This window comes from Protopterus annectens, chromosome 13.part0 (genome assembly GCF_019279795.1).
Source record: "Protopterus annectens isolate FY-2018-M chromosome 13.part0, PAN1.0, whole genome shotgun sequence".
Lineage (NCBI taxonomy): Eukaryota > Metazoa > Chordata > Ceratodontiformes > Protopteridae > Protopterus > Protopterus annectens.
The window spans coordinates 1326910030-1326933287 of NC_056747.1; the positions used below are offsets into that span (position 1 = coordinate 1326910030).

Below are 23258 nucleotides of genomic sequence, written 5' to 3' on the forward strand. Positions count from 1 at the left end.
TTGTGGGTCGGTTTTTTATAAATTTGTGTAGATAGAGTATTGTCTATAATGCTTAAGTCTATATCCAAAAAGTGTATTTCGTTTATTGAATTAGTCATTTCAAACTTTAAAAATAGTAGTATTATTTAAATAACTAAAACATTCATTTAGCAGTTCAGGAGTACTTTCCCAAGCAAAAACATGTCATCCACAAAACGCTTATAAAACAAAATATAAGGTTTAAAAGCAATAGGACAATTGTATACATATTTTTCTTCCCATTCATTTAAAGTTAAGTTAGTGTATGTATTTGCAACAGATGTCCCCATTGCAATACCAGTAGTTTGATAATAAAAAATATCATTAAAGTTAAATATATTGTTATTTAGCACTATATCAAGCAGTTCACACAACGTTTCTATGTCTCTGCCCTTGTATTTACTGTATCTTTTTATTTAGGGCTGTAGACATTTGTTTTACTAGTAAGGGGGGGGGTGATAAAAACAACGATTTAGAGACTAAAGAATATAATTGGATTGTTAAATTACAAGCAGATAGCACCCCTGGTATTAACTCTACTGTATCAATTAAACCCATTTTAAAAAGCATGCAATTATGTCTTAAGAAATTAATTATATAGCCTTTATTCCTATAGCCTTTTTACAAGAGCTTTTATTCCTTTAAATAATCATTTTATATTAATGAGATTATTTAATTGATGATGATATTTAGTTGGCTGTTTTGATATCATGTAGCATTAATTTTAACTTAAAATAATAATGTGTTTGATGTATTTGTATCATACTGAAGAAGGAGTAATCCAAAAGCTTTGTGTTTTTTGACTACGTTTCATTGTATTTTACAATAATTTTTTTGGACGTAACTTTGCCGTTTTTCTTTGCTTATATGATGACCCCTCCCAGCTCGCTCTGGCCCTGCAAGAAATGAATGAACTCTTAAACCAAGAGAATATCTGAAAGTTGGCAGGCAGTATTGGCAAGAAGGGATATTAAAACCAAGAGAATGTCTGAAAGTTGGCAGGCAGTATTGGCAAAAAGGGATATTAAAAAAGGAATGGAAGTCATCATTGGGAACAAAGAGGTCCTTTGTTGTAAGCACTACAACCTTCCTTCTTTGTCTCTGCACAAATTGTATACCTCATGGTTCATCTTAGGGCATAAGTATCCATCCCAACTTGGAGGAACTGGAAAGACTGTACATGCTCCACAGTATTCCACAGAAAAGTATAACACACTCTCCAGCTATTTAAGTACTTCCAAAACAGAAGGTCAGGATGCAATAACTTTGTATACCTAGATATAGCAGGTCTGTTTGTCCTGGAGTTAGCCCCCCTAATTTTCAGCATTGTGGCATTAAGTAGCATTATAGGAGTTAGGAACACTAGACACACGCGCGTGCACACACACACACACACTCACACACTCACGCACATACATAATAACAATAATAATAAACAATAAATAAATAAACTACAACCAATAAATGACAGAAAGAGGTAGCACAGTGCTACCAGCACTGGTTAGGCACTGAAAGACTATAAAGTCTATGGACAAGAGTGAGTGTGTGTGTGTGTGTGTGTGTGTGTGTGTGTGTGTGTGTGTGTGTGTGTGTGTGTGTGTGTGTGTGTGTGTGTGTGTGTGTGTGTGTGTTTCTTGGTTAACTGGCAGAGGTAAGCAAGTACACAAACCAGTCATGTTTGCTCCAAAAACCCTCACTTTTCTTGGTTCCCCATAACCAAATATTTCTTCAGCTTAGAGTCAGAGGAAAATATATTTACTGATTTAATATAAGATTTCTCTCTAACTGCTTGGGGGTAAGAATTTTCCCTCATAATTCCTCCCCTCTTTACATGTGCATCCATTCACTTATCCTTAGCAGTCTTTTTCAAGCTGTACAGACTCTTTAGGTGCAGGCACCTCTCTACTTCTAACTGCCAATGATTTACTATGTGTCTTGGGGTCCCTCAGGACTGTCTGTCCCTTTAGGTTGCTGGTTAGTCTTTTCTATGTCAAACTCTATATTAGAGACCCGCACTGCCAAGTAATGGGTTCATGCTATGCATTTGCCTTGTAATGCTGGTATCTGGAATAGGCTATAAGCTTGCACTGGCCAGTTAGATACTCAGGTTATCTATGAATGAGTTAGCACCCAGTTCCCCGTGAACTTGCAGTGCACTGCTGGAGAGAGGTGGCACCCTTCCATCCACCCTCTGAACTGGAGATGAGCGGCGTTCCTCACCAATCTTGCAGCTGGTTATCCCTGGCCAACCAGAGATTTGCAGTGCTGTGGTATCATTACATTTTGGTGGGATTCTGACTTAGAAGCATTCAGTCATAAACCCGCAGATGGTAGCTTTGCACCATTGGCTCCTCTGCCTAGCACATACAATGAATGTCTGAACGTACAATTCCTCTCGTATTGAGCAGGATTAAAATCACGACAATACATCATCGGTAAGGTAAAACTAACCTGTGTTATGACAGTTTAATCCCAGCTCATGTTCCCTGTTAGTGGGTAAACAATCCAACCCTTGGTGAATTATTCTTTACAATAATAGGAGAAGCCGACATGGAAGAATAAAAAAGCAAAGTTGCTATGAATGCTTGGCCTCCACAAGCCAGTCATCCCTGTGGTAACTTTTCTGACACCACCAGCTTAAAACGCAAAAAAGCCAGGAGGATCATGAGGCCCCACTTTCTTGGTCTGTAGTCATACTGAAATTCAAGATCAAGCGAACTTTTGTCGTTGGCTCCACAGGAGGTTTCTCTCCTCCCTGAGATCGCCTTAGAACACCTGCTTTACTCCTTGACAGGTATACTGCCCCAGTCAAACTCCCCACCTGACTCTGTTCCCAGAGTAGATCACACCCAGATGCCCAGTTGCTTGGAACCAGAAGCAAAAGCCCCAGTGGGGCTAGCCCCCCGGCCTCACCTCTTCTTATTCTATACCTCTTATAGGTTCATAGGTTCATAGGTTTATACTAGGCTATCTGCCCTAAGGCATTTATAAGCCTAGCCCAAATTTTTGTGGCTTACGCCACCCCTTATATGAAAAAATACTGTGCCCATTAGTTTGTTGTGCCTCTGTCCAGCAGTGACACAGAGATGATTCAGGGGTAAACCTCGATCTCCCATCCACAGGTCTAGATTTCTCTTGAACAGAGTCAGCGAGGTGCTCTGCCTCACATGGACCGGGATTTTATTCCACAGCATAAGGAGTCTCTGAGTGATAAATCTATCCCTCCAGCATGTCCTATTTATATTCGTGCTAAGGTTTAAGTCACTTGCTCTAGTGGTTTTGGTGGATTTGGATTTTTTGAGGTGGAGCATGTCCATTAATTCGGGTTGGACATGGCCTTGTATGTCAGGCACATGTCACCTCTGAGCAGGCGGTATGTGACTGAATAGAGCTGGAGTCTCTACAATCTGGCAGCATATGACAGATTTTGGAGTTCCTTTATCCTTTTGGTGAGGAACTTTTGGGGTCTCTCCAATTGCTGCAGATGTCGGGTGAGATACATCCCGAATGGGGCATTGTACTCGATCATTGGTCTGATAAGTGAAGAGTACAGGGGAACAATGACCTCACTAGATCTGGATGTGAATCCCTTCACGATCAGGTGGGCAATGTAGAAGGTCTTTCTAACCACTTTAGCAACGTGAGTGTCAAAAGAAAGGCCACTGTCAACCTGGGTCCCCAGGTCCCTGATAACCTCTTCTGTGCTTAGTGGATTGCCACCTATATGGTAGCTTGGGGTTACCTTGTTTTCCCGAAGGGTATGACTATACATTTTTGGCGTTTAACTTCAGGCCATGGCTCTGGCACCAGCTATCTGTTTCCGTGAGTCCCTTCTGAAGGATATCCGTGTCCGATGCACTTTCCACTATGGCGCCCAGTTTGCAGTCGTCTGCAAACTTTGTCAGCCAAAGTCCTCCCATGTTGGCCTGTACTTCTGAGAAGTAGATGCCAAACAATAGGGGGCCAAGGACCAAGCCCTGTGGGACACCACTTGTGACCGGCTTGGAGTCTGACATAGCGCCAGTAACTCTAACCCTGTGGGTTCTGTCCTTAATCCAGTTTGCAACCCATCTTGTGACATATGGGTTTACATTTAAGCTGGTAAGTTTTTCTACAATACCCGAGTGGGGTATTGTGTCGAAGCTTTGCAAGGTCAAGGTAGGCTGTATGGACTGCCTTTCCCTCATCAATGGCCTTGGTGACTGTTTCGAAGAAGTCGACCAAGTTCAAAAGGCATAATCTTCCCTTGACAAAGCCAAACTGGGTCGGGTCCAATGTCTGCAAGTCCCTATATCTTTGTTTATGAGCTCCATTATGATCCTCTCCATAGCTTTGCAGACTAGACTTGTTAAGCTTATGGGGCAGTAATTACCAGGGTCTGTAGAGGTGCGCCTTTGTGGAGTGGGACCACAGTTGCCATCGCCACTCCTTGAGCACGTATCCTGTGGTAAGGCTGAGATTAAACAGCTGCCTTATGTGCGGGTTTAATTCCTCATTTAGCTCGTGTAGCACACAGCCAGGACACCATCGGTCCCATTGATGCTGTGTTTTTAGCTTTAGAGAGAGCAGCTTTCACCTGCGCATTTCAGATGTCCGGGAGGCTACACTCGGCTGGGATAGTTATCTCTCCTTTAGGGCCGGAGAGCGGGGTGAAGTTTGCACTGAACCTGTCTGCCAGTATGTTGGCAATGTCTGTGGGTTCAGTGATTTTTGTATCATTTTGGACTAATTCTGAGCATATCTGGGAGTTTCCACCCAGGTTCCTAACATAGCTGAAAAAGGCCTTATGATTGTCCTTTGAATCCATGGCAATTTTTCTCTCAAAATTGGCCTTAGTTGATTTTATGAGTGCTTGTATTTTTTACTAATAATGATCAGGGTGAGAGCAGGACAGAAGACTACAAGCAGGCGCCTGCCAGGGTTATGGCTGCTATGTTATTTCATTGAAAAACTCATCTACTTAAATAAGCAACTGACACAGATAAGATTCTCACAAACTCACGAAACAGACCAACTGGTGCGCGTCTGCGACACCTAATGTGCAAAAAAAAGCCTGTCACATATTCACCCAAAGGGAGCTCATCTGGCAAATGTCTAACGGCATCTACTTTCCCAAATATCAAAGCACAGGGGACGAGGTTGGACAAAGTCATTAGACTCTTACAAAAACAAAGCCATAGAAGGAAATTCTGGGTGCCCTGTATCCTGAGGAGACTCATCTAGATCAGGGAGGGACACCCAGTGCAGAGCCACTTCACAGCTGTCCCAAAAATGCAAGGCATCTTGATATCTGACCCGAGCGCGCAACCGCCCAAGGCAACAAGGTGGCAATCCACTGAGCACAGAAGAAGTTATCAGGTACCTGGGGACAACAACTCCATAATTCGATCGGAAAAGCTTTAACCCAGGCAGGTAACAACTAACATGGCAGATCTTCCCTTTTATGGATTTTGTTCTATCATGTAATAGCTTTCTCCTCTTATTGTAAAGTTTGTTAATGGCTGGGGTCCACCAGACTGGACGTTTGCCCTTTGTGGAAAGAGTCTTGGTTTTATTTGGGATTGCCTGATCCATGCAGTCCTGGAGGTGTTCATAGAAGGCATTTGTAAGGGCTTCCACGGCTTGGGTTGTGGTTTCCACTGGCTCAGGGGCCTTGAAGGATACCACACCAGTCTTGAGTAGTGTGAAGTTTGCTTTAGAGAAGTTCTTCACTATGGTCTTTTTTGTTTGGGGTGGGGGCGGGATGTGGATTTCCAGTGAGATTAGTTTATGATCAGATCTCACCAATGAGGGATATACTTCGGTGTGGAGCATTTTGTCCCCATGTTTGTGACAATGAGATCTAGTATATTTTCTCCTCTCGTGGGAACAGTGACTAGCTGTTCCATGGCATTTGAATTTATGAACTCCAGGAACCATTGGGCTAGAAAGTTAGGGCTTGAGTAATGTTCCCAGTCTATATTCGGGTAGTTGAAGTCACCCAATGTGATGGTGTTTGGAGATACATTTATACCCTCCAGTGTCTTCAGGAAGGCTGTGTGGGGTTCCTGAGTTTGAGAGGGTGGCCTGTAGCATGCTACAATTTGTAGAGCAGTTTTGCCTATGGTTAGTTGCACCTGGATGGTTTCCGAAGCTTCATGCGTTGCCACCAACCTGGAGGTGTGGGTATCCTTTATGAATATGGATACACCCTCTCCTTTTGTGGTGTGGTCCGGGTTTTGGGGCGGGCATGATGTGAGGTAAAACCTAATAGTGCCGGGGTGCTCTCAGGAGCCTTGAACCAGGTTTCAGTTACAGCACAGACATCGATGTTCTCCATACTGAGAAGGGCCTCGAGTGCGTGCATTTTGAGATTTAGACTTCTGGCATTGAGCAGCATTACCCTCAGTTTCTTCCCATCTTATGCCTCTTTACAGTGCCAGACTAGAGTCAGGCTCAACAGGGTCTTCTTTCCCCACTGATTTTTCCAAGCCCATTCCTTGTATGCCATTTGCAGAAAGGTTAGGGATATATCCCAAACTGGTGCTCCCCTGCAGGAATGTCAGCACTCTATCAAAAAGACTGTAAAAAAGACACTGGATATTTAAAATAGGAATATTATTCTTATAACAGCATTCTTACGTTAGCAAACTCTTTCCTCCTAGTTCTAACTGTCTGACAAAAATTACCTTTACCCATCAATTATGATTTGTCTTCCTCCTTCAGCCTGACTCACTAAATCTTCCTTGCCACCCATGGCGAGTACTTTAAAAATAATTTGGCATGACAGTTAACCTGTTTTTGAAGGAAACTTTATTGAGCAATGTGCTCCTTCAGTGAGTCCGTTGTCATAGCAGAGTCAAAAAATTACCCTTTTACTTTCTTTTTTTCAAATATTATTGAATTATCGCTTGTGGCACAGACAAATTTACATTCATATAAAATTAATCAAATTATATTAACAAAAACATTATACTTCACATATATTACTATATATCATATAACCTAAGCAATATTACATAAATTATTCAATTCCTGCCCTTTTTAAAACAAGAAACATCTTTATTAAACCATCACCTTCTATATAGGCAATCATACATTTATATAAATGAAAACAAACCACACCAACATGACCCTAGTCATAAGCATTTTACATTACAAAGCATACTGACACACTCCCAGTTGAAAATAACATTCCACAGTGGTGCAGTGGTAGCGTTGCTGCCTCACAGCAAGAGGTTCTCCCGTTCGATTCTAAGCTTGGGTTGGGAGTGCCTTCTATGTGGAGTCTGCATGTCCTCCCCACATTTGAGTGGACGTTAGAAAGACATGCGTTGAATGGGCGTGCCTTCATTGAAGGTTGGGCGTTGGGCTGGCAGCTCGACACCATAAAAAACAACTGCCAATCATTAGCGGACCGGAGTTCCACTGTGGCGACCTCTAACTGGGAAAAGCCAAAAGACAAACAACAACAACAACTCACAATCTACCCAATCTTTCTCACTCAAACATTACATAACTCATTTAAGTCCTGACGCCATTTAGACATCATTCCTCCCGTCTGTTTTGTTCTCACAATTCTCATTTTTTTCCTGTGTAGTTTGCTCCTACCATTTTCTAAAGATCTCAATTCCAGTTGTTTCATCTCTGTTACTATGTATATTCACAACTTCCAGTATAGTTGGTTTAGGTCTGATTTCCATTTTCTAGTAATTGCTTTTTTGCTAGCCACCATTATTAAGCACAGCAAGGCCTTACCATGTCTACTCAATTCCGATTCTGTATCACAGCTGAGAAAAATCATCTCCTTCATCACACCAGGGAGCATAATATCTTCACTAGTATTGCTTGCTGTCCTTCTGAGTTATTTGGTTTCTGTTAACATAGTGTGACAGTTGAGATGCCTCCAGCATGAGACACCTCAGGAAACATCAGTGTTTCAGATGCATCACTAAGCCTATTGGCACCTGAGAACTTAACAGTCTAAACACCAATGTACAGCAATTACTATAAGAAAAAACGATTGCTATATAGATTGCAAATGCTGTTTTATAGCACCTGAGCTGTGGAGTCAAGCTGTCATCTCTTGAAGGCAAAGCTCATCCCCCCTAATCTGGGAATTTTTTTGGTGCTGTTCATTTAATATAGTGCTCTTCATCTTATGGTCTTGCCTTTTGAAATAATGAAGTATAAAAGTTTTATCTCCTGCCTGTGAAGGTAACTTCATGCAGTGATTGTGGAACACATTGCTTTGTGACACCACACAGTGTCTGCAGAAGTGGCTTTTTGTGGCACCAGTGTGCAATGTCCTTGTCTTGGATCATGAGGCAGGGCAAGACAAGGCAGGTGACATAAAAAAAACATGAGGCCATTTTGTTAGGAGAATGCAGACAAGTTCAAAGCACCTGCTGAAATGCTTTGGGTCTGAATATCCCATATGACTGCACTGCAGTGCATCACCCTGTTCATCTCTTAGGCTTGGTGTTGTGTGTCAAGGAGAAAATACTTCTGAATCAACTATGGCTAAAATATTGAGTGGGTTGCACACAGAAATATGCAGTGACAAAAACTGGCTATTTCCTAAATTTCAGAAAATAAAAGGCTATCTGATTTATTTGTTACAGGTGTGGGTACCTATGAGTATCCATAAAGCAATGAGTCAGTGCTAGTGAATCAGGTAGCCTGTGCATAACTTTTAAATGAAGTAAGTTAAGATGAGCAGGTTAGCTGTTACAGTATGGGGACCAGAAAGGTAAATAAAAAAAAAAAAAAAAAAGGGACAACCTCTTTTCTTAATTTCATAACCCTAGATACGACTGAGCTGAATAACTTCCAGAATCCTAATTAGGGATTACTGATAACTATGAGCAGGATGCAGCCCCTTTAATTTTTTTCAAACTTCATGTTGGATGAGGCTGTCTTGCAATGTAGCTCACCCAGCCACCACTGGTCACAGCTGCCCCCTTTCTGTACAAGCTTGAGACATTTCAGTTATCCTCTGGAGATTTCCCTTTCCAGAGGAGATTAGCCTATTGGTTATCCTTATTTTGGGGTAATTATACGGAAGAGTATGTGCTGGAAGCTAAATGACTATTACATATAAGGAGCAATTTTTTGTCATGTTGCAACATGTCCCTGGACACAGCAGCACATACCACATGTAGTCCTACCAATGCTTGACCTTTATGTGTTGATACATGCCTCCCCGCAAAAGTACAGTTTATGCACTTACTAAGCCACAGCAGGTGTTTGTGCATCATGGACAGGTATTGCTATGCAGCACAAACTGTTCCTGCACTGGACAAAGCCCACATCCCTTCTCCAAGGGAAGAGAGTCAGACACTGGCAGCTTAGTCTTACCTCACTTGAGAGGTATCGGCAGGTCCTATAATGTTACTTAATCTATCATCATTATATAGGAAAGACTTAACAACATTTCATATTTAGGCAGGCATCAGGTGCTTCAGCTAATTGGTGATTTTTCAGTGACCTTCTCACTTATTGTTTTAGTTTGTTGTTTGGGATATTTTTTGCAGTGACCCTAATGATAATGGATATCAGCTGGGTATAACAGCCCCGTGTTTCTTATGCTTAGTCAAACACTCTGCTTGTGCTGTGCTGACGAGGTCATAAAAAGGCCGAAATATGCATATCCACAGCTAGTGGGGTTTGGCTTTACTGGCCTGAAATTGTCCATTAAAATGACGAAATAAGTCATGGGCATTCTGAATCACCAATTAGCTGAAGCACCTGATGTTCATAAGGGTCTTTTGCATATATCACATGTGCCTCTGATGCAAGAGGTTTGGGAGGTCACTCAGTGAAAGTTCTAGCTTTGCTGGACGTTTCATTTTGTTTTTACTGATTGTTTTTTCACTGACCTTCTCACTTATTGTTTTAATACAATTTTAAAAGGGAGTGATTTAAAGCAGTAATGCCTCATTTTAAATAATAAAATGTCTTGTTAAGTAATCAAATGTCTCATGCCTATGAAGGATATAAAGTATTAATTATCATTTTAAGTCATGATATGACATTATTCATTCTGCAATATATTTGTTATTTAAAGAGCTTCTCTTTTTAACTTTATCTACATTAGCCTGATGAAGCAATATGTGAAAATGAGTTTGCTGTTAACTTTATTAAACTGTATGTGTGTACATGGCGTCCAACATTTGTTCTTTTAAAAATGTGAGCACAGCAGTACATCGAGAAAATGATATTTCATTTAATTCAGATACTTCTCTTTGCAAAATAATAGTTGAATAGACTCTCAACAAAATCTGCTCAAAGATCTTAAAAGTCAACAGATTGTAAAAACAACCTATTCTAGTGGGTATCCCAGGAGTTCTGCCTCAGAGAAAAATGTTGCTACCAAGCAAAGATGAGGAACGAAAACCTCAGTAAGGTAAGAGGACCTCTGAGCTGAATTAAAATGTTGTACAAATAGACATAAAAACAATCACTCGGACTAGTCAGGACAGGATCAGGTCTAAAGCAAAAGCTATGTTTTATGTGCTGACAAGAGAGGTGGGTATGAGAGATCTCATTCCTGAGTGATGTTTTTTATTTTGTACACAGGAGCTCCACCCCTTCTCCTCCTTCCAGAGAATGTCCGTATTAGGAAATATAACCCAGCAACTGAGAATTACCGAGACTTCCTCAAGGACCTGGAGCATGTGACAGCTGTGGACTACGACTGGGACCACAATAACACAGGATTCAGTAAAAAATTTAAATTATTTTATCTGCTTCTGAAACGCATCTCTCATAGCAGTACCTTGAAAAATAATGATTCTTAAATCTTGTTTCAATGTCTTAAATGGTGTTGATATACATATATACACACATGCACACACACTCACATGCACACACACACACACACACACACACACACACACACACACACACACACACACACACACACACACATTACTGTGGTATAATACTTTATACTTTCTAGTGGAGGCCCATGGTATATTTGCAAATAACCTCTTGAGGACACATCTGTGTTTCAAAGACTCAAAAGGTAAAAAGTAAAAAGTTGTGGCCATTCAGAAGATATGTAGCTGAAACACCAATATGTCTACACTGAAGTCTATAACCTGGCTGGTTCTTTCTTGCTGTATTTACTAAATGGTTTGCTTATGTGATCTTTTCACCCTACGGTTTGTAGATACCCACACATGTGTATGTATGTATGTATGTATGCATATATATATATATATATATATATATATCTATATATATATATATATATATATATATATATATATATATATATATATATATATATACATATACATATATAATATATATATATATAAATGAATGTTGTAATTAAATCAAAAGGTGCTTCAACAAAGTATTAGTTCAAGGGTGTGCACAGTTATGCAACCAGCTTATTGTATGCTTTTTTTATTTTTTTATATTTTCTCCCCTAACAGATTTGTTTGTTTTTCAATTAAACTTTTTGAGGTTATAGGTCACATTAAAGGTGGGAAAAGTTTTGAAATGATTTATTCTGGTCTCATTTTTTTATATCACAAAAACCTGGCATTTTAACAGGGGTGTGTACACTTTTTATATCATGTAGATATATATATATATATATATATATATATATATATATATATATATATATATATATATGGGTCCACTTTTTAATTTTGAAATACCAAAATCTCGAGTTTTGAGATACCGAATTCAAAACATCGAGATTTTGGAATCTCGAAAGTGAAAAGTGAACCAAAAAAAACAACTAAAATAATGTTTTTGCAGAGGGGCAAGACCCCCTGCACCCCCCTACTTTAATATACCAACTCCGAGATTGCGCTACAGTGAAGAAAATGGTAAGCGGAACAAGAGCATTACCGTTCTCTTCACTGTAGTGCAATCTTGGAGTTGGTATATTTAAGATGGGGGTGTGGGGTTGCAGGAGGGTTTGCCCCCCTGCAAAAACATTATTTTAGCTGTTTCTTTTTTTGTTTTTTTTTATTTGTTCACATTTTAATTTTGAGATTCCAGAATCTCAACTTTCTGGGATCAATATTTTGAAAGTTGAGATTTTGGTATTTCAAAATTAAAAAGTGGACATTATATATATATATATATATATATATATATATATATATATATATAGTGGCCATGCGTGGTCAAAGGGGAGTCACCCTATCCCCTCGGGGTGCTGGAGGAGCACCCGCGCCTCCCACTACACAGACAGGACCCCCTCCCTCCCGCAGACAGACTGTATGGTAAAGAAACAAAGGTAGTGAAGGCAGAGCGAATGAAGAAGCCAGATGGAGATGAAGTGCTTGAGATGGGTGGTAGGATGCACATTGTGGGATAGATGAACAAATGAAGATGCAAAAGCAGAAGTCAAAGTAGCTCCGGTTTCAGAAAAGGTCAAAAACAACGGATTACAGTGTTCAGGTGCACATGCAGAAAAGCAAAAGACAATCTGATAAAGAAGATTAGAGACAGACAGGAAGTAAGTAAGAGGAAACAAGGGTAGCTGGCAAAGAGCTGGATGAATTGTGTGAGAGAAGATCTGTGACAAACAGGCATGACTGTCTTAGAAGGTATGACAGTGGCATTGAATTAAGAGAGAAGATGACAACTGGCACAACACTGAGACCCCCATGTAGAAACTGGAAAAAGAGGGGGGGTAGTGATGATGATGATGATCTGTATGTACCTATGTTTTATATATTTATATTTATATTTACATTTAATATTTATATTTACATGTGTGGGGTTTGGCTTTATTAGCCTGAATGTATCCACAATGACTTAAAAAGAAAAAGTATACAAGTCATAGATATTCAAAAGCCATATTGCTGAAACACTTGATGTCCTTAAGGGGTCATTTGTATATATCCCATAGGCCTCTATTACAGAAGGTTTAAGGTATCACACAGTGAAAAATCTAGCTTGGCTAGGTTTTCTTGTAGTTTTTACTAATTGGTTTGCTTGTGTGACCTTTTTACTCTTTGGTTTGGATATTTATATTTCTGTGCATACATCTAGTTTTATTTATATATCTAGTTTTATTTATTTTTACTGTTAAAAGTAATTACGACTGTGAGCTATAGTGAGCAGAAGCTACTGCATGCCTTCGCGTGCGACGTAAAGAAATTACAACATCTTTCTGGCTGGTAGAACTTGTATGGTCAGAACAACTTTATTGTATTTTATTATTTAGATGGATATTGCTGGTATTATTTTTGTCATAGAAGTTGATTTAAGTTCCTTTGAATTCTTTACTACTGACTTTGTGTAATTGTTTTCCTTTGTAATATTTTATTCAATTAAAGCTGAATATGGATTCTTTAAATGAGTATGCAATTAAAGATTTGCTAATGCACAAGTATCTTGTACAGTGTAATAAATGCTATGCATATTTAAAGGTAACATCTGATAACATTGGTGATATTTGTTCCTCATGTCAAAAGTTGGATGATTTGCTTACCATTGCTAGAAGCAAATCTCGACTTGATGATGATTGCACATGTGCAATTGGCATGGCTTGGAGAACTGTTGTATCATATATTAATGACTGGACTGATGAACTAAATAATGTTAGGAATAGAACAAATAGAACAGGTTTAGGAAATGATGCATCTATTGTCTGCAAAGAACATTCAACCCCTATGAAAGAAGATGAGGCCCCTGAGAACTATGGAATTGTGGATGCAAGTAGTCAGCAATCTGAGGATCCGGTTTGTTTAGAAGGAAACAAAAAAAGAAAGAAAGGAAGAAGTTCTCAACAAATAACAAGGAAGAAAAAGAAACTGACTAATGACTGTAAAGGAAAGAGAATACATAGTAAAAAGGATTCTGCTTTGTTATGTAACACACTGGTGACAGGGAATGAAGATATCTGTCTATCAGAAAACCCTCAGTCTACAGAAAAAGGCATCACCTTTCCAATGGAAAAGGTAGAAAAAAGAGGCAAGGGGCAGGTGAAAAGGAAGAAATCAAAACTGAACGTGGAAGGATTGAACATTACTGTAAGGAAAAAGAAGAGAAAGACAGATGTTGACTACATGGCTCAAGCTGTGGATTTACAATGTCACCTGGATGAGAATTTAATACGCAATGAAAACAGTGGGATTAATAAGACTAATAGTGATGAAGATCTATCCTTCGTAACAATTGATAGAGCAGAAATGACTGTATTACAAGCTATAGATTCTTCAGAGATGGTCAGCAAAGATATTCTTGTAATTGGAGATTCAATTATTAGAGGAACTAATACTTATATTTGCAGAGATGATAATGAACATTGAGTAGTGTTATGCTTGCCAGGATCAAAAATAGAAGATGTGAAACAAGCCTTGGAACACCTTAATGTAAGGAAGTATGGGTTTGTTTTTATTCATGCTGGAACAAATGATGTCACCTGCAAGGATTCTCTGACTGTTAGTCGGGAACTGACAGCCCTCCTAGATAGTATAGCTTGCACTGGTGTTAGGGCATATTTTTCACAAATCACCTATAGAAAGGATAGCCAGGTCACTGTGAATGAAAAGATCTTTTGGATAAACACCTACATGGAAAAAATGTCCTGTTTTAAAAAATGGAAATGTGTAGAGCATCCAAGCCTTCGTTTGGGCACACGTGTCCAGACAGGATGGTGTGCATTTCTTTAGATCAGGGAAGAGAATTTTTACAGCAGATATTTTGCAGTATTTGACAAACACTAGCCAGGATTTTTGTCAGGTTAAAAATATAACAGTTCACAAATAGCAACATTTGATGCATCTCTGATGGTTGTTAATGCTAGGAGCATTAATAATAAAGTTTTTTATTAGAAAATTTGCTATGTTCCCACAAGATTGATGTTGTTATAGTGAAACATGGTTAAAGAACAATGACTGGAAACCAGTTCTGTCAGGGTATAAATGTTTTTACTGTAACAGACATTCTAACAAAAAATCAGGTAGAGGTGTTATGATAGGGATTAAAGATAGCTATGAGACTTGTCATTATTACATGCTCAGTGATAACACCAACACTATAGACTGTGTAACTGTGACAATAAAGACAACCCTGGAACATTTAACAATTATTGGAGTGCAGATGACCTAGAGGAATTCATACATTTCTTACATGAAACACAGGAGGGAAGAATAATATTAGCTGGGGACTTAAATGTACCAGAAACAGACTGGAATAATATTGATTCAACAACATTAGTAAAGAAATTATTCACAGAGTATATTCAGGAACAACAAATGCTTCAGATTGTAAAAAAAAAAAAAAACTACCAGGGGATGGAATATAGTAGATATTGTTTGTGTTCCCAAAGAAATTACTATAACTTCAAGTCAAGTTTTACCACCATTGATGTACAGTGATCATGAGGTTATTAAGGTTAATTTGTTGCTAGATAATTCTGCCAAACTGAAATCTAAGCCAATGCACAGAAGGTAAATTACAGATTATAGGGAAGCAAAACAGTTACTATATAAAACTAACTGGAGTGAGGTGTTCAGTGGAAAAACTGCAGATGTAATGTGGAAAGTTTTGAAAGAGAAATTGAGTGCAAAAAGTCAAAAAAATGTTTAACATCAGGATCTAGGCACGCAACATCAGGGGATATATTTCCATAAGAACAAGATACCTGATTAAGGTGAGAGACAAAAAAATATAAGAAATGGAAGAGAGGTTGAACTACAACGTTGAAAACTGAAATAAATGAGCTGGACAAACAGATTAAGCATAGTGTTAGACAAGATCAAGAAAAATTTGAAGAAAATTTATATAAAGATATTGAGCATAATAGGAAACCTTTTTATAGATACATAATATGCGGAAGGAGTAAAGATACACAAACTGGTAAACTGTGTGCAGATTCTAAAATTTATTCTCAGACACAACAGATTGTAGATATATTTACAAAGTTTTATACAAAACAATTTGGCTCCACAAAAGGGGTGGTAAGTTGTCCTAGTGACATCCAGGTAACTCCAGATACCTGAATCAAATTAGATTATATTGAAAATGAACTGTGCAAACTGGATCCAAACAAAGCAGGGAGGAGACAGAATTAGTAACAATGACCTAAGAACACTTAAGCAAGAACTTACACTGCCATTACATCTATTATTCACTAGGTCATATAAATATGGGGAGATTCCTCAAGATTGGAGACATGCACTTATTAAACCTGTCTTTAAGGGAAAGGCGAGTAGGACAAACCCAGAATCATACAGACCCTTAAGTCTACTTTCATGTTGTGGAAAAATAATGGAGAATGTAATCCTGGATAAGTTATTGTCAGAACTGGATAGGTTGGGACTCTAAACCATATACCAGCATGCATATGTTGAAAATAGATCTATTACCACCTGTAACATGATGTTCTATAACAATATAATAACAGCTATGAATAAAAAATTGTGCTGTGATGTGATTTATATAGATTTTACTTCAGCATTTGACAGGGTCATGCACAAAACACTGATCAATAAATTAGTACAACTAGGTATTGATGTACTGTTGATAAGATGGATAGCTGCATGGCTTACAAATAGGACATGGCAAGTATCACACACCAACTGGAAATCCTTGGTTACAGTCAAAGTGTCCCACAGGGCTCTGTACTAGGCCCTTACTTGTTTAGATTGTATCTTTCAGACCATTTTTTATCTGAGGTGTTCTGCAGTCTATATGCTGATGACATGAAACTGGGTAAACTGATTACAAATGTTACAGATAAGGCATGTCTGCAAAATAATTGACTAAATTGGCCATTTGGGCACAGGAGAATAATATGTTGATAAATACATCAAAAACTAAGCATATGAGATCTGGGAGACATAAACTGAAAGGTGAATATTTAATGCAGCACACAGTGATTTGAAACTGTAGACTCATTTAAGGACCTGGGTATATGGGTAGTTTCAGTTATGCGTTTTTCTAATCATATCAACCAGTTGGCTAATGATAGTTATAGAACTATAACTTGTATAAAAAGATTTATAAAGTCTATGAAATCAAACATAATGAAGTCATTGATTGTTAGTTACATTAGACCCAAACTTGAGTATGGAATAACAATATGGAAGGAAAACAAGCATGAGTAAACTGGAAATAGTGCAATGGAAATATACCAAGGGCATCCATGGATGTGAAAATCTAAGTTATTATGAAAGACTAAAATATCTGAACTTGTACAGTGTCTCTTACAGATATTTAAGAGGAGATCTTATTCAGGTATATAGGGCATTTAGGGACAACTACCTCTGGGAATGTTTGGGGTTATCAAAAAGTAATAGAGAATCATCAGACAACCTATGTAGAAGATTCTATAGGAATGAGAAGTGTAATAATTGGTTCTCTGACAGAGTAGCTGATGCTTGGAACAGACTACCAAAGCATGTACTAGTTTAGATATTTTTAAGAATAGCATGGACATTTATTATGGGAACAAGTGTTTTGGCATATTGGCAAGCTAAAAGGGCTTTTAATGCCCGTGCTTGAAACATTTGTATGTATGTATGTATGTATGTATATATATATATATATACATGGCTGTTTCTTTAGAAATGAACATTGATCAACAATAAAAACATCAAACCAGTTCATCTATCAACAATAAATACATTAAACCAGTTCATCTATGATAATTATCATCTGAAAAACAGAAAACATCATATTGAAGTGATCACAAATGAATCAGTTGTGTTACATTTGCAATCACTTTAAATAACCAGACATTTTATTTTTTCATGGGGGACTTTGCCCCTACATCCCCTGGTTTGAGGTCACTGCCACCATACCCCCATAAATTAAATATACTAACTGCAGAGTTGTGCAAGCTTGGAGAAAGAGATAAATTCCTTACCTATGTTACAGTCGAACTCTTGCATAATATAATGCAGCCACTCACAGCAACAGTAAAAATTATTCAAAACACTGGCACATAATATATGCATGCCTCAACGAAATCTATGGCACCTATATATACATATATATATATATATATATATATATATATATATATATATATATATATATATATATATATGTGTGTGTGTAAAAACAGATGGATATATATATGTGTGTATGTATGTATGTGTGTGTATTAGCAATGTTTGAATTGAAGAAGCATTGACACTCATTAAGTTGACCACTTTATATCAAACATTATTAAAATCAAACCATAAAAAAACGAAACTCAAAAGAATGAAAAAGGAAAATAATTGCTTTCCTTTTCTGATTGGTTGACTAAAACAAACTACAAAAAAATACAACTCCCTAACACTACCACACATCGAATTTATGAGAATAATGGTGTGTTAGGGAAAGGGCTTTTTGAGAGGCAATGTGCAGGGTCAGGGTTAGGAGCAGGGACGGGGTTATAGTAACACACATGAGTAAGCTGGAATAGGAGGGCTTTGCACCACTAAACAACACACATGGACATGCATCTATTCATTACACACACAAAAATGCTCAATAGCAAACTATCCCCTTACCTAACCCCTCCTCTAACCGTGACACAGACACACACACACGCACACACACACACACACACACACACACACACACACACACACACACACACACACACACACAGATAAAAACACCTACTACCTAATATAACCCTTACCCTGCCATTAACCTGCAAATACTCGCACACACTACTACCTGTAATACTGAATCTTTCCATATATGAGATTGTTTCACCATTAAAACACACCTACTTACCTGATCCTGAAGAAGATCCATTCTACAATTCCTAATTCGGCAATCACCACATTTGACAAAGCATACATTTGAAATAAACACACAGCAGTTCAGTCCATTAATAAAAAGAACATTTGACAGTTTAAACTGTAAACACACACACATACATACACATCTGTCTCTTTTCTCTCTCTCTCTCTCTCTCTATATATATATATATATATATATATATATATATATATATATATACATATATAGATTAGATATCGATATAGATATAGATATAAACATAGATATATAGATGTAGATATATAGTAGATATATAGATTTATGTTGGATTACTCACTTTTCTCAGTGCACTGAAAGTTAGGCATCCCAATGGTGAAAACACTACTGCTGTGCATAAGTCGTGAAACAGCTTTAGCACTTGCAAAATTAAAAAAGAAAGAAAAAAGAAAAAAAACAAAAACAAAAGCACTGTTTCTTTGCAGGTGGGCGACTGTCCACCCCTACACATAGTCACTGCTAGTTGCATATACTTACTCTGGGGTTACACAGTTGGGCAAAGGAAATTCTGCACCCCTTAGTATTGTGCAATACTGCATGCCTGTTGGCTGTCTTTTTACTTGATTTTTACTTATATATCAATAGTCAGACATATGTATATGTGTGGGTGTGTGTGCATACAGGCACACTTACATATGCATACCTGCACACATATACAAATATATAGGTGTATGTGCACCTGCACGCGTGTGTGTGTGTGTGTGTGTGTGTGTGTGTGTGTGTGTGTGTGTGTGTGTGTGTGGGTGTGTGTGTGGGTGTGTGTGTGCGTGTGTGTGCGTGTGTGCGTGTGTGTGCGTGTGTGTGTGTGTGTGTGTGTGTGTGTGTGTGTGTGTGTGTGTGTGTGTGTGTGTGTGTGTGTGTGTGTGTGTGTGTGTGTGTGTGTGTGTGTGTTAGTTAGAGTCAGGGCTAAATAATGGGACAGCACACATAAGTAAGGAGGTACAGCTGGGTGAAGCAATGTTTTCAGAATGAGACCTTGGCAGTGAGGACAAACTAAATGTTTAGGTGTTCCAAACAGGCAGATGAAGGTGATGATGAGAAAGCAATTATGCTCCTCTCGCTGGTCCTTTTTGGCCACAACAGGAATACTTTTACACAACATAGGTGAATTCCATAAGGCCTTTAATTTACCAGAGCTATAGTACTGTGGCTATAGGTTATTTGTGAACTTTATTGTGAGATTATTGCAGTTTACTCATGAAGTAATTTTTTTTCCCAGGCATGGTGTATTTTGCAAGTGAAGGCAGCAGCGGTGAGTTTGGTACAATTAAGAGAGCCTATTTGCCCGATACAGATGATGGAAGTAATAACATAGCTCTGGCAGTGACTCTGGACATCCGATACATTGTGAAGCCTGATGGAATTGCAGTAGACTGGGTGGGAAGGTAAATATTGAGACCCCATTTGATGTTTGACTTTTTCTAAGCATTGTGTAAATTTAAATGCATGTGCTTTTTATGTAGCATTTGATGAATACTTAAGGAAATTAGCTTCTTTGAGCATCAGTAAAATGACTGAAGTCTAGTTGTTCATCATAGTAGTATTACTATCTACTCTGTAATAAATTTAACACACTTACTACTCTGTAAAAACACTTTCATTTTGGCACATGTACAACACACACACACACACACATATTCCTCTCTGATTTGCAGAATATTCCTCATTATGCCTTATATTTTACACTGTCCCTTGTAACATGTTTGATTTTCTGGGAAAATCACTAAGGATTGCAGTCGGTCAGTAATGCTAGAAATTAGTTTCAAATTTCGTACTGTTCAGAAAATGCTCATTGATGCAAAGTCTTAGTGATTTACAGTGTTATTTAAAATTGTCTCTGATTTTGAGCCTCTGTCACCTTTTGGCTTTGTCTAGAATTTTTGAGCAAAGAAGTAGAGCAGTATCTATCCATGTATGTGCAAGTGTGAAAATGTACTCATATCTATCTTTCTATCTGTCATCTAGTGATCGATTTATCTGTCTGTCTGTATAGGCATATAAAATAATAATCACTGATGAGATTTTTCAAATCAAAAAAACTCATTGGTGATTACTTTCATTGCTACCTCAGATAAACTAACTAAAGTGGTCACAAATGTAAGTCAATATGTGATCACCAAAAATAATGAAAAAAAAAAACAGCCTTTACATTTATTATTTTTATTTTATTTATTTGCAGTTTATTTACCAGGATGCTCCATTGGGCCATGAGAAGCCCATTTTCAATGGAGTCCTGGGAGTAAAGCTCCAGTAAATACAAATATAGTAGATTACAGAATTACAAAACAATTACAAAGTTTACAAAAGCACTTAATGAGACATTTACATGTGGGATTTTGCCTCCAAACCTCCTGATGTGGGGCTCCTCCACCACCACACCCTCAGAAATAAAATATATGTATATGTACACACACACACACACACATTTATATATATATATATATATATATATATATATATATATATATATATATATATATATATATATAGGTACATATGTATATCTGTCTATATGTCTACCTATATATATATATATATATATATATATATATATATATATATATATATATATATATATATGGGTCTACTTTTTAACAGATTCACACTTTGAACGTGAAATAAACGAACCAAGTCTGTTGAATGTGCAGTTTCCGAAAGCTTACTTCACCAGATTACGTTTGATCGATGTAGGTCAGTGTTCTGGTGGTGAGAGAAGTTTTTTACTGTGTATGTAGCTGGGCATGCTGCTGAGTAGTTCTGTGCTATGCCACTTTTTTCAGGTAGGTGTTGAAATATTTAGAAAGAGCAGAACTATTTTAAGAGCGTTGGTAGCTTCAGTTTAAGATCGTACTGCAGTAAGGATCAGGACGTTTGCCCTTCTTTTTACTGTAGTGCAATCTCGGAGTTGATACTTAGTTTGCAGGGAGTCTGGGGGGTGCAGGGGGCAAAATATGTTTTTTTTAATTAATAATCTGTGTTTGGATGTTTTATATACATTTTTATACTGGAGGCGAATGTAACTGCGTTTACTTTTTCAGAAGGTATTGTAAGTGTTTTCAAATTGTGAAGAGGAAGTTCAAATTATATCGCTGTTTGTATTTTCATTATTTTATTACCGTGTCTTTTGTTGGATTGTGTTTGTTGTTTAAGGTTGGATGATTGTTGGTCAACTAGTTAAACTGTCACCAGAAAAGTTGTGCGTGAGTTATCTTTTGAGGTATTTTGGTTCGTAAATGTGTTTTTCAGTGGTTTAAGTGCGAGTGGTGTGTATTTTCAGAGATGTGTGTTTTCAAAGTACTGATTAGTTTATTTCACGTTCGGTGAAGTATGAATTTGTTAAAAAGTGTAGACCCATGTATATATGGATTCACTTCAGAAGCTCGAAATACTGAAATATCGAATTTCAGTATCTCGAGCCCAGAAAGTCGAATCCACAAAACCACAAAAACTCAAAATCGCGAAATTCAAAATGTCGCACACCGACGATTTTGAATTTTGCGGTACTACTGCACACATACACACCATTCTCCCCACACATGCACATAACCTCTCTACTACATGAAAGCAGGGGGGCAAGCCCCCCACACCCCCCCTACTTAAATATTCTCACTCCGAGGTCGCACTACATACAAACAGACACAAAACACCACCACACAAGCTACAGTCTCCTCACACGCACATCACAGCAACAAAACACACTGACACACACCACAGACCCTACACAAAACCCTTGACACACACACTTAACTAAATACATAACCACAGCAAAAGTTCAGAAGCGTGAAATTCAAAACCTCTGGTATTCGAGGTTTTGAATTTCGCTTTTCTGAACTTTTGCTGTTCTCAGGATTCAATATTTCAGTATTCCGAGCTTCTGAAATGAATCCATGTGTATATACATATGAGTTCCATTCATTTCACTGAAAAATCAAAACTTTGAAACCCAAAATGTTGAAAACTAAAAATATTGAAAATGAGAATTTGTCCTTTCCCCACTGTTGTGGATCTTGGAGTTGGTATATATAATTAGCGGGGGGGAGGGGTGAACGGGAGCTTGTCCTAGCAGTAGAACTAGATGTTAGAACATGGTGTGTTGCCTCATTCCTGGGGAAGGAGCTAGAGCTTGTGTAGTAAAATGAAAAGTCCCAATTAAATTTTGTTTTATCTTACCTCAACATATAGCAAGAAGTTCTGCTACATGGCCTTTTTACTGGGTGTGATATTCCACATTCTCTGCAAATTACTCTTAGATGAGGCCTTGGGTAGTTCTGTGAATATTCAAAAGCCACTAGCTATGTAGCATTCATTTGAAGTTTGTGCCTGTCACCTCAAAGCAAATGAGAGTTATAGTAAGGACAAGCCTGTCGGCCATTTGTCCACTGACAACTAACCAGTATTCAAAGAATTAAGACTTTTTAGAATCTTTGCAGTGCTGACCAGCTTATTTGATTCTGCAGTCTTGCCCATGGGTGTGGTGTTTGACAGGGTACCGCCTA

At 38.0% G+C, this 23258-nt stretch overlaps 1 protein-coding gene across 1 annotated transcript in view; it reads left to right on the forward strand.

Moving 5' to 3' along the window:
• The window catches only part of LOC122788060 (low-density lipoprotein receptor-related protein 2-like), a 1238079-nt gene that overhangs the window by 1028014 nt on the left and 186807 nt on the right, over positions 1–23258 (forward strand). The window contains exons 67-68 of the mRNA XM_044054982.1: positions 10579–10722; positions 19982–20147. Of these exons, the coding sequence (XP_043910917.1) occupies positions 10579–10722; positions 19982–20147 (310 nt within the window). The remainder of the gene's footprint in view (positions 1–10578; positions 10723–19981; positions 20148–23258) is intronic.